This window comes from Strigops habroptila, chromosome 2 (assembly GCF_004027225.2).
Source record: "Strigops habroptila isolate Jane chromosome 2, bStrHab1.2.pri, whole genome shotgun sequence".
NCBI classification, from domain to species: Eukaryota; Metazoa; Chordata; class Aves; order Psittaciformes; family Psittacidae; genus Strigops; species Strigops habroptila.
In genome coordinates, this window is record NC_044278.2 from 82920418 (window position 1) to 82933922 (window position 13505).

General features: G+C 38.4%; 1 protein-coding gene across 1 annotated transcript in view; it reads left to right on the forward strand.

Moving 5' to 3' along the window:
* DACH1 (dachshund family transcription factor 1) overlaps positions 1-13505 on the forward strand; it is a 377909-nt gene that overhangs the window by 268414 nt on the left and 95990 nt on the right. Inside the window, 1 exon segment of the mRNA XM_030476075.1 lies at positions 2037-2171. Within this exon segment, the coding sequence (XP_030331935.1) occupies positions 2037-2171 (135 nt within the window).

The following is a 13505-nucleotide window of genomic DNA, read 5'->3' on the forward strand; positions in this document are numbered from 1 at the left end:
AGCAATTTGCTAGATTAGTTTTAGAACTGAACATATAGTGTAAACATTTTTTAAAGAAATTGAGTTTTATTTAATCTGGTTACTCTGGTTTGATTTCTAAATTGAATATGACTTCATAAGCAACATTCTACATGGTAGAATTGCTTGGTAAAGAGAAGAATTAGGTTAAATCAATTAAAAAATGTGTGTACTTCGTAATTTTTTTTAATATAAAAATTCGGAATGGCAAGAAATCTGATACAGAGAGTATTGTCACCTCATAGCTCACAAGGGATGGAGTGAAATTAAATCATAGTGTCTCAGAGTGATACCATTTTTATCAAGGCTCCAGTACACAATGTAAATTACGTGGCAAAGGCCCTGAATTCTATGATACTCCAGTGCAAGAGCCTGGAAATCAAGGTCATATACACAGTTTATGGATATTTACTTAAATTCATATTGCGCTTGTCCATTCCTTTTATTATTGCTCCATTGCAGGGTTTTGTGCTTTCGGGGCATCTTCCCACAGTGGAATTTGTTAGTAGGTGAAACTAGAGGATTTGGCATGCAGATAGAAGGCCATGAAAAACCCATATGAAACACGTAGTCATGTTGATCAGAAAGCAGTACATGTGTCTTTTAGACTGCTCCCTTTCAGGCTCTCTGCGGGCTCAAGAAGCTGACTCTTCACTGACCTTCTGATGAAAGATCTTTCATTGCTACGTGATGAAAAATGACTTACCAAAGAAAAGAAATGAGGCCTGACCATGACAAGCTGAAATTTCTGTTTTCTTATCACTTGGACAATTCAGATTGCATATTAAACTGACATCCCATATATTGTGACCTAACTATTTCCCCAGGCTTGACCCACGAGCCTTTTGTTATATTTTCTCTCTCTCCTGGGGAGGGAAGTGATAAGAGCAGCTTTGGTGGGTACCTGACATCCAGCCAGGGTCAACCAACCACAGAATTCGTGAGCAAAGTTCAGGAAAAAAATCTTATAAACCTGGATTTGTAATTTAGGGGTTTTTTAATTGTTTATTATATTAAAAAAAAAAAAGGCAAAAAACAAACAAAAAAACCCCAAAACATTGAAGACTTTTTCCATTGTTCTGTTAAAAAAATAAATAAGTTAAATAGAGAGATACTGTTTTTCCTAATGAATGCCACTTTAACAAATTCAGCTTACTCTGCTTACTTACCAGCAGAGAGGAGTGAGACCTTTGCACGTTGTTTATTCCAGTGTGAACATAACAGAGTTTCTTAAATACTGGATCATTTCAGTAACTTATTTATTTATAAAACAACTCTTTTTCTCTCTTATCTGATTGTTAACATCACACCTTAAGTACATCTGCTTTTGTGGTGCCAGCAAGAGTAAGATGTAGGCTACAGAAATAAAGGTTACATATAAAGAAATGCTTTACTAAAAATAGCATAAACCTCTTGCAAATACAGTTTTTCAGGATAAAAGCATAGGGATATAAACCACCTTATATGGGTTTCTGAGGTGTGTTTGAGAGTCACGAAGGTCTGTTTCAGAACTGTTGGAAAGAGCTTGTCAAGCTGTCTGATGAGCAAATAAGCAATTCTACTGTTGCACAGTATATTTTAAAAAACAGTGTTTGTCGCCTGGAAGGCCACAATGCTTTATCTAGGGAAGTTAGGAACTGCATGCTGGGAATACTGATACATGAGGGTTTTTTACAGCTAACTAACTGAAAAAAGTAAGTAACTCGCATAGAACCTTCTGTGCTTTTTGGGCTTGCTTCATTTTGCGTTTCAGTTCTTGTTAAATAAACAAGAAGATACTTCTAAGTATCCAACTTTGTCCAGAGATACTGAACTCTTCTTTTTAAAGTTAACTGTTTTAAACTGGAAGTAACAGGAAGAAACTCTCTTGCTTTGTGGATACAGATAGCACAAATTAAGTAACTTTGTGATTGTTAGAATTCTTGTGTAATTAAGAGGAAAACTATATAAAATAAGTACAAAAGTGTATTGTTAATATGACAGCTGATTTTCTTTCTGCCTGCATTTGTGTCTAGCAGCTGTCCATCAGAACGGGCTATCTATGAACCAAATGTTGATGGGTTTGTCACCTAATGTCCTGCCTGGACCTAAGGAGGGTGATCTGGCTGGTCATGATGTGGGACATGAGACAAAAAGAATACACATTGAAAAAGGTAATATGAGTATCATTATTCTACTGTTTCAGTGTAAAACAAGTATTGTCTCAACAGCTAAATAGTATTATAATTGTGATTTTTATTTTTTTAATTGGAATCTTTTGCTTGGTTGCTTTTTGTTTCACAAATTAAATTATAATAGGATGATAGCTTCCTTGATTCTTCTACTTTGTGGTCCTTGAGATTAATGAACAATATTTAAATGAGGAGGATTTTCAAAGAAGGATGAGTGAAAAACAGTTTTACATTACTGTTGTGATGCTGACCCTTCTACAACACTGTTGAGGTATTAAGTTTCTGTCTCCATCCAGTTGACTTTAATGACCTACTTCCCAAAGGGACTGAGCACTGTGAAAATTAGTCCATGTGTGCAAAAGGAAAAAGGCTAATACCACGCCATTAAATTAGGCAATTGCATAAAATGAGGCTGGTACACATTATATAATAGGATTTAAATTTAATTGAGTATATGACCAAAGTGTTTGATCTAGGTGAATAGTCCACGTGCACTTATGCTGATTATGACACCATTTCATCTCTGTTGGTATTCAAATTTAAGTTTCTGTTCAGGGTTGTTACAGGGGATTTTGGAGGGGCAAAGGTGGGATTTTAAAAGGTATATTTGATGTTATATTTACTTAATATATGTGAATTACAGACTAAAAAATGTTTTGGTTAAAGAGAAGTTAGAAATACGACATATCCATTGAAAAAATATTCTTTGGGCTTATCAGAAAAATCAGTTCTTTACGCACAGTGAGAAAAAAAGTAAAAGGTATAATAGGTAGGCATAGAAACAGAGCTGGAGAAACTGCTGCATAATGAAGATTTCAGAAAAAACACATTTTGGGCCATGTTTTTATAGCTATGATACCTTCTCTGCCTTGTGTTTGAACATTGAGATATGAAAAAGAACTAAAATCTGGACAATTCTATTCTGGACAGGTGGCATTTTTAATAGGATTACTAGAAAAATTAATGGAAACAACATTTCTTTTATATAAACCATTTAGTTTGGTTCATTGCACACACAACTTATACTTATGCCCTCACTCAGCCCCTCTAAATTGTATCCCTGCTGTGAAGTATGATGTGATCGAATAGGCTTGTTTTGAATTTCCATAAATGATTTTATTTCAGCCTTTGAAGTTACTCATTTAAGTGTAATCAGACTGGTAAATCCTGCAATATTAAGTACATATTAATAGTACATATTAAGAATTGCTTCTGGTTTTGCATGTAATTCAATTTTTTGAAAGGGTTTATTTCTGATGGTACCCCAAATGTATTGTCCAATTTGTTGCCAGTTCATGTTTTTGCAAGATCTGTTCTCAGTAAAACTGCTAAGAATTCTCTTTTTTCTTCAGTCCTTGTTTAGATCAAACCTTCTATTTTTTGTTCTTTTTTCCCCATTGTGTTCTAGCCTACTGAATTAATGGTAAATATTCATGGACTATCTAGATTGATAGGGTATACTAAATTAAAAATTGTTTTCTGTCATGACTACATTTATCATGTCTCTCATACTGATCTTGTAACTGTAATACTTATCTAATCTGTATTAAAACAAGTGATCTAACTTATCGACAGCTGTGGAGATAGTAATTATCTACTTCTGTGAACTGTGAGCTTGCAATCAGATTTCCCAACTCTTGCTTACCACTGCAAATCATTCAGAATGAAACCATATTTAAAAATGCAAACAAACATATACAGGAGTTGGTACTCTAGTTGTCGAAACATGATCACCTTCACCATCTGATTCAGAAGAAAGAGAGGAAAACAGAAGTTCGAATTCAGTATCATGAAGCATTTAAACATTATTGTGTTTTCTTCTAAGCCACTTTTGTTGCCAGAAATCTATTAACTGCAACTAAATTGCTTTTAATTGAACCTGGGAAATCCTGCCTGGTAAAGAAGGCTGTATGTTTTCTCTTCTGGTCTCCTCTTCCATTAAAAAACTGAAAAGACAAAAAAAATCTTTCAACTAATCTGAAATCAGGGAACGATTTATTTACAGCCAACAGAGAATTTGAAGGAGGAACAAAGTTATATGAGGCAACTGATCAACATACTAAATTTTGAAAAGACTTAACATATGTCAGAGGGGTGAATCATTTCTCTGACCTGATCTATGAGTTGGAAACAGGAGATAAAATAACATTTTACTGTTATAAACATAAACCAGAGGAGCTAATTTACCCAGTCCATGCAACATAATGTAATATATTTAGAAACAGTTTGTTGGCACTTGCAAACTGAATAACAGTTTGAGGGCATTCAGGCTTTCAAATATCACATGCATTTCTATTCAAAATTCAGTCAGAATTATTATAAGTGGCAAAGAGGAGTTTAAGCTACCAGTAATCTCTTGTGTAGTTTTGTTTGTTTTCTTAAATTTGCCTTTGGACTGTCTTCAAAATCTGGTCTCAGGTTCTGGTGTGCGCAATCTTGAGTGACCTCACCTTCCTTTTGAGTCAGGTTGTCCTTCTCCCACCAAGAATCACATTAGGTTTTATGGGTCTGATTCACTGTCTATTAAAACTGGAAAGTTTGTATCAGGCATTGGGTAAACATTTGTTGCAGGAAACCAGGAAGAGTTTCTGTTATCAAAGACCATGTGTAACCCGTAGGTGTTGGGAACATTTTCTAGCTGCTGACTCCAGATGTGCAGCTTGGCCATGTCCTAGCTTCATGATGGGGCAAGACCAAATGTGCACATCTGAAGTTCCACCCACTCCCTGGGTTCCATGAGAAGAAAATTTATATTTGCTAAGGGTTATGATCTGGTCCAGCCAGATTCCTGCAGGAGACACGGCAGAACACTTCTGTCCCATAGTTCATGCATAACCTGTAATGTCATTACCTATGCGACCAAAGAAGTTAATTAGCACAGATTTCCAGGATTTTTTCCTTATTAAAAGGTAGCAGATTTTTCAGTTTTACTGAGAGGAGGCTGTAGAACTGGAAATGATCCTGGGAAGATCGAAGTAAGTTCAAGTACATGGTGTTAGTTCAAGTACTTGACAGCCATCATCAAAACCAAGTATCTAATTTTGTAACCTGTAATTATGGACTATTTGATGATGCACATTTGGTTTTATTAGGTCAGATTTCACAAGAAGGATTTTTGTGAAGTGCAAGAGTCATATTGGAAAAGATCCATTCTTTTTTTTTTATGTTAAAATCAAGGCTCTGAGTCTTTTCAGGTGAAGTAAAGTTTCTATGACTCCAAGAGTTTGCTTTAGGTAGTCCCTCAGTTTTGGCGAGGTATATTTTATCACTTATCCTGCTCAGCTGTTATCTGAGGTCCTGCAGATCTCCCAGTCTGTGCAAGAAGTGCAGTAATGATGGTTTTATGGGGCTAAATACTCGTTCAGCTACTCAGTGATGCTGTCTGTTAAATCTGGAAATAGCATAGAATAGAGGAACTAACAGAGAACCTAAAGACTAGACTGCTGAATCCTCATCCTCTTTTTGCTCATTGATCTGAAGTGCTTAAAAAACCAAAGAGTTCAAAGTAATCAATGACTTAAACACACACCCCTAATTCCTTGTAGGCAGAAGAAAGAACTGAACCTGTAACGCATTTTTCTGGGCAGTATCCTTAATCACTGTCCTTTGTGTAAAAGAGGGAAGTATATTTTACCATTGTACTTTTGCCCTTATGACCGAGACTCTGGTCATGTGGGGGCTGCAAGGTGGAATTTATAGCATGGTCCTGTTGCCAGTTTCTCTATTTACTAGCTCCTGGTGGCTGCATATGATTTTCTGTTGACTTTAGACAGACTACAGTCCTACTTTTTAACTTTGTTAGATCCCAGTTTGTGGTACCTGGTTTGAGTAACTGATGCCTGCCTAGCATCCCTAAACACTGTAAGAATGTAAGACCCAGTCCACTTCACCCCAAGATTCCCTTCGGGGGGGACAAACACCTAAAAGTTAGTAGCTTTAACACCAAATTTAGATGCTTAAGTGTTTTATTGGATCTGGCCCTAGGGCATCAGATTAGAATTTTCTGTCCGCATCAATTTATATTTTTTTAGATTGACACCAACAGCAAATGAAGCCTGAATGTCATGCTTACATTTTAAATTGAATATGTTATTTGAGGTGTTACAGGAAGGACACTGTCTTGTTGAAAATATGCATGCTGTTTTCTCAACAAAATACAAAATAGTCGCCATGGTCACAAAGGAAGCTAAACTATTTATTTCAGAAGAGCTTTTAAACTATAATATTAATGGAAATTTCTTAAGTTATTTTCAGATAGTCAACAATAACTGCTTCTTGACTACCATGATAGCAGCAATTAAGGTATAACTTTATCAAATCCACATATTAAAGAGTCCCAGTCTTTCTCTCGATTTTTATTTTATGTTCCCCTGTGGAGACGTGAGCAATCTGAGAACTCTGGCTAATATCTTATAAAATAGAATATTAAAATTCAAAAATACCCTTAGTGCAAAATGGAAAATAATTTAAATATTCCAAAATTAGAATCGTATTTTCCTGTTAGCAGTCATGCATCAAGTTGGGAACTAATGATAATATGTCATCCTATATAGTTAGATATTAATTGTGTGTTACGAGCAGTAAATTCTTTTATAATATATAGATAGTGTAAATATATATCAAGCATGCTCATTCACCTTAGAATCATAGAATCATAGAATGGTTAGGGTTGTTAAAGGACCTTAAGGTAATCTAGTTCTGACCCCCCTGCCATGAGGGGCAGTGATGCCTGACACTAGACCATGTCGCCCAAGGCTTTGTCCAACCTGGCCTTGAACACTACCAGGGATGGAGCATTTACCAATTCTTTGAGCAACTTGTTCCAGTGCCTCACCATCCTCAGAGTAAAGAACTTCATCCTTATATCTAACCTGAACTTCCCCTGTTGAAGTTTAAACCCATTCGCCCTTGTCCTGTCGCTACAGTCCCTGATGAAGAGTCTCTCTCTGGCATCCTTGTAGGCTCCCTTCAGGTACTGGAAGGCTGCTACAAGATCTCCACACAGCCTTCTCTTTTCCAGGCTCCAACTTTCTCAGCCTGTCTTCATATGGGAGGTGCTCCAGTCCCCTTATCATCCTTGTGGCCCTCCTCTGGACTTGCTCCAACAGTTCCATGACCCTCTTATGTTGAGGACACCAGAACTGCACACAGTACTCCAAGTGGGGTCTCAGGAGAGCAGAGTGGAGGGGCAGGATCACCTCCTTCGACCTGCTGGTCATGCTTCTTTTGATGCAGCTCAGTATAACAGTTGGCTTTCTGGACTTCAAGTACACACTTCCAGCGCGTGTTCAGTTACTCATTTGGTCACACTTCTTTTGATGTAGCCCAGTAAATGGACTGCAAGTGCACACTGCCGGCACATGTTCAGTTTCAGTTTCATGTTCAGTTTTACCTTAATAAATATAGAAGCACATATGAGTATATTTTATAAATATGAACAAATCAGAGGAATATTTAGCATGGATGAGCTGTCCTCTAGGAAAGTCAAGAAACAAATCATCCAGAACTTTGCTTAAATTCTGTTTCTAGTCTGATTTCAATTAGTCCTCTGAGAAAGTGATTTTTTAAAGACATTTGTTACCACTTGATGTACAGAGGAATTTTCCTGCGCAGTTCTACTGTCCAGCTGCTTGTGTAAACATACTTTTATCTGTTTGTTTTCATTTTTGTATGCATACATACACAAAGAGATTGTTACAGTTGATAATTCCTTAAGATACTGAGTTCAGGCTATGAATTTGTGTGAAAGTGGTCTTGATTTGAGCTTTAAATACTTCGTAAACCCTAAACAGATCGTAGTCAAATTTGTAACCTATGACAGATAACGTAAAGAGCCAGTAAATGAAAGGTTCAGCAAAGCGGGTATCACCAAAATAACCTTTTGACACTCTGGTTGTTGGTGTGTCTTTTCACTCAGCCTAAGAAGCTCAAGAATGCTTAAAGTACATTAAAAGCTCTTACAGTTAATGGACTACAAAGGTGAAAAACGAAATTGCAAGGTTTTTTCTTAATGGGTTGTTATTTACTAAGAAGCCAGAAAACATCTGTTTTTGTTGCATAGAAAACACAGAAGCCTTTCGTGTTATTGAAGAAGATATGAATAGTATGTGTGTGCAGGAAGGAGTGCAAAGGTAGTACAAACTTGTACATTTTTTCTTTTTTTTTTTTTTTTTTTATTTTTTATTTTTTAGCAAAGTATTAGAGGTTCCTAGAGACTCTCACTAAGCCATCCTCCAGTGGGGTACTTCTGCAGGTTTGTTTGCTACTTGGGACCTTTACTGTGCTAGGGTAGTAGTAGCAGTTTTAACATAATTTGTGAAAGATTTGCTGTACAGTTTTCACTAGACAGATATGTGCATATCAGCTGCAACACATCCTAGGTGAACTGGACTCATTGCAGCCCAATTGCCTATATGCATACTGGCTGTTCTGTATTTACAGTGACTTAAATGCATGGACATATCTGACTGAATAGGCTCAAATGAGTTACATATGCACAAAAGATCTGATTTCTTCGCAATCTATTGAAACAATTCTGCATGCACAATTCTCCTCTGCCTCATGCCCCAGAAAGTTCCCCCAAAGTATTTTGTTCTTTTGATTCTTTTTCAGTGTGTTTGTCTTTTCAATGGTCATTATGGGTCCTCCATGTAATAGACCTTAGACTAGTCTTTATAGAATCGTAGAATCACAGTATAGTTAGGGTTGGAAAGGACCTTAAAATCCTTAAGGTTCCAACCCCCCTGCCGTGGACAGGGGCGCCTCACCCTAGACTATGTTGCCCAAGGCTCTGTCCAGCCTGGCCTTGAACACCGCCAGGGATGGAGCATTTACCACTTCTTTGAGCAACCTGTTCCAGTGCCTCACCATCCTCACAGTAAAGAGCTTCTTCCTTATATCTAACCTGAACTTCCCCTTTTTAAGTTTGAAGCCATTACCCCTTGTCCTATTGCTACAGTCCCTGATGAAGAGTCGCTCTCTAGCACCCTTGTAGGCCCCCTTCAGATACTGGAAGGCTGCTACAAGATCTCCACACAGTCGTCTTCTCTTTTCCAGGCTGAACAGCCCCAACTTTCTCAGCCTGTCTTCATATGGGAGGTGCTCCAGTCCCCTTATCATCCTTGTGGCCCTCCTCTGGACTTGCTCCAACAGTTCCATGACCCTCTTATGTTGAGGACACCAGAACTGCACACAGTACTCCAAGTGGGGTCTCAGGAGAGCAGAGTGGAGGGGCAGGATCACCTCCTTCAACCTGCTGGTCACGTTTCTTTTGATGCCGCCCAGGATACGGTTGGCTTTCTGGGCTGTGAGCGCACACTGCCAGCTCATCTTCAGTTTCTCATCAACCAACATCCCCAAGTCCTTCTCCACAGGGCTGCTCTGAATCACTTTTCTGCCCAACTTGTGGCTGTGCCCGGGATTGCCCTGACCCAGGTGTAGGACCTTGCCTTTTGCACTGTTGAACTTCATGAGGTTGGCATTACCCCACCTCTCAAGCATGTTAAAGTCCCTCTGGATGGCATCTCTTCCCTCCAGTGTATCAACCGAACCACATAGTTTAGTGTTATTGCAAACTTGCTGAGGGTGCACTGAATCCAGCTGTCCATGTCACTGACAAAGATGTTGAGCAGGATCGGTCCCAACACCGACCCCTGAGGGACACCACTCGTTATAGTCTTTGATGGTCTTTATTACATGGAGGTGGAGAAAGCTAAACCCTATTTGAAATAGTTTGTGTGCTCAGTTTAATTTTTATTTTAATGAATTGTTAAACAGAAGATGTAATTGATTAGATGTTAAAAGGATGGGTTTTCATTTGTTTTTTTAATCATGCTACCACAGTATTGTTTTTAAATCATTAGTTCCCTTTGTTTTTGCTGCTAGGAAAGATATGTTATAGGGAGTGAAGTTAATGAAGTTGCCACTGTTCCCACTAAGAGGGGATATATCCCATAGTACCATTACCAGCCAAATACGATTCTGCTTCTCTATATTAATTATTTTTAAGGTTTCCATTTTGCCAGTTAAGAAGTGCATTTGCAGGAGAAGAAAAAAAAAAGTGATGTGTCTAGATGCACTAGAATTGAATTCCAAAGACATTAAGAAACACAGAATTATTTTGTGAATTTAAAAGGAATATATAGTCATACATATTCTTCCTGAAAATATGGAGTGCTCTGGCTGTAATGGAGGAAAACATTTATCTCCTAGGCTTTATTTCTACCCGTTCATACTTATTATGGTTACTGTTACAGAAAAGAGAGCTCACAGCAAAATTTTAAGAATTTTAAGACTCAAGTCTTCCACTTGAGTCTACTTGAAGGAACTATTCCAAAAGTGCTAGTAACCTGCTAGTTTTATCTAAGTTATTCAAATGCAAAATACCCAAAAAATCAGTTTTGAAAAGCCTTAACTGAGAATTGCAACCTAGACATAGGTAGTATTTCCTTACAAGTAGTATGGGTAATTTATATATAATTACTAACTTTTTTTTTCCTCCTTTTAAAAAAAAAATTAACTTCATGCAACTTCATTTTTTGCTACACTATCTCCACATAATCTTTTCCAGATTTTTGTTCTGAGAAATAACATGGTTATTACAGATTCTACTATCATTGTATGTAATGCATGGTCACATTGAATTCTCAGAGATACTTCTTACCCTAAGTGAAGAGAGCTCGGGTTTTTCCTCTGAGATGGAGCAGTACTGTCATAGTTCAATCGGAAGCAATTTTGATTTGTGCCTTCCTTTCTACTTTGTTTTGTTAAAAAAGCTTCTCCACTTCAAACGCTGCATCTAATATCTGGATGATTTGCATCAATTTTTTGTTTATGCTATTTAGGAAGTTACTTTGCAAAAAAAGAAAAAAAAGTCACAGATTTTACGCCTCTGAACAGGTCTGTCTTTGCATTTCAAAAGGTTGGTTAAGATCCCAATGGACTGAGTCAGGAAAAAGTCTGCCTTTATGTCTGCTTCTCTTTCACCCACTTCTGGTATAAACCTCTTTAGATTTGGTTTTAGAGATCATATCTCTAATGTTTCTCGTGAGCTAATGGTACACATTAGACTTATTCACACTGATTCTTTAGAATTTTGGAGGAGATTATCATGCATTCTTGGCCACAAAACTCACAAGCAGACTAGGTATAATTAAAAGCTAAACTTGAGCTTCTCCAAGCTATATTTTTCAGAAGACTTTTAGAAGCAAACAAACAGTATAACCAGCATGGTATATAGCTGAAGGCAACATCATAATGGAGAAGAGGATGTCTTGGGTTAAAGTTGGTTGGTCCAGAGAAAGAGAAAACTGTGCCTAGCTGAGAGGTCTTACAACTTCCCAATTAATCACTGATTGGTGGTTGAGCTTTCATTTGGCAAAGTCCTGCAGTCTCAAGTCATTACCTACTGCAGGGTTACAAAATATTTTTCATCTTTTCCCTTGTCTTGCATATAGTAATGATGATGGCATAAGAACTCCGAATACTGATATTTAATACACTTATTAAAAGTTAGTATTTTAGGTTTTTTGCTGATCTTTGATTTTGCATGCAACACGACACTAGAAAAGTAATGCATAGATACATGTGGATTTTGGTCTGCACTTTTTCCATCCAAGAAGTAGCAGAAGTTACAAAGTACAATCAACAACTAAAACTGTGTTTTAGTGTCTTAATTCACCATCCCTATCTACCTTCCCACTTCAACCTCTGATGAAGTATGCATCCATACTTAGAAGAAAACTGAAGGCGTTATATGGCTTCTTAGTTTCTTTCACTGACCTACTGTCTAGATGTTGAAATACAAATGGATCATGACTGTCTTTGCTTAAAAGACTGAAAACAGTGAAAATGTTAATAGCTGCAAGCTAGAAGTAGATCCTTATGTTTATTTACACAAACGGATAGTCATGCAGGCAAAATGACTGTGCTGTCTTCCATGAGAAACTTTTGCCCGTTCAAAGAATTCAGGTCTACACATACTCTCTTGTCCAGCTCTCCTTTGCTCCTCTCTCCATGAAGGTACATGTGCAAAAAAAACCTTAATTTGGTTAAATGATGCAATGATCTCGTTCTGAATGTTATGCTCTGGGTTAAGAAGCACAGTAATAGCTCCCCTGCCCTCCGCACTTCAAGCAGTTTGAATTCCTCCATCAGCTTGATGGGATGATTTACTGCAATATTTACTGCTGAGGAAACTTAGAGGGAAAAAAGAAGCTTATAGAAGGCGGAAGCAAGGACAGGCGGCCTGGGAAGAATACAGGAACATTGCCCGAGAAGCTAGGGACCAGGTTAGGAAAGCTAAGGCCCAGCTAGAATTAAGTTTGGCAAGGGATGTAAAAGATAACAGGAAAGGATTCTATAGATACGTAGCAAATAAAAGACAGGCTAGGGACAATGTAGGCCCTCTCCAGAAGCTATCAGGAGAACTGGCTACCATGGATTTGGAGAAGGCTGAGGTTCTTAATGACTTCTTTGCCTCAGTCTTCACCAGCAAATGCTCTGACCACACAACCCAAGTCTTGGAAAGCAAATGCAGGGACTGTGAGAACGAAGACCTTAGGCCCACTGTAGGAGAGGATCAGGTTCGAGACCATCTTAAGAACCTGAACGTGCACAAGTCCATGGGACCTGATGAAATCCATCCACGGGTCCTGAAGGAGCTGGCGAATGAAGTTGCTAAGCCACTGTCCATCATATTCGAAAAATCCTGGCAGTCAGGTGAAGTTCCCGATGACTGGAAGAAGGGTAATATAACCCCCATTTTCAAGAAGGGGAAGGTGGAAGACCCGGGGAACTACAGACCAGTCAGCCTCACCTCTGTGCCTGGCAAAATCTTGGAACAGTTTCTCCTGGAAAACATGCTAAGGCACATGAAAAACAACGAGGTGGTTGGTGACAGCCAACATGGCTTCACTAAGGGGAAATCCTGCCTGACCAATTTGGTGGCCTTCTATGATGGAGCCACGGAACTGATGGACAGCGGCAGAGCAGTTGACGTCATCTACCTGGACTTGTGCAAAGCATTCGACACTGTCCCACATGACATCCTTGTCTCTAAATTGGAGAGACATCAATTTGATAGATGGACCACTCGGTGGATAAAAAACTGGCTCGATGGCCGCACGCAAAGAGTTGTGGTAAATGGCTCGATGTCCAGTTGGAAAGCAGTAACGAGTGGTGTCCCTCAGGGATCGGTGTTGGGACCGGTCCTGTTCAACATCTTTGTCGGTGACATGGACAGTGGGATTGAGTGCGCCCTCAGCAAGTTTGCCGATGACACCAAGCTGTGTGGTTCGGTTGATACGCTGAAGGGAA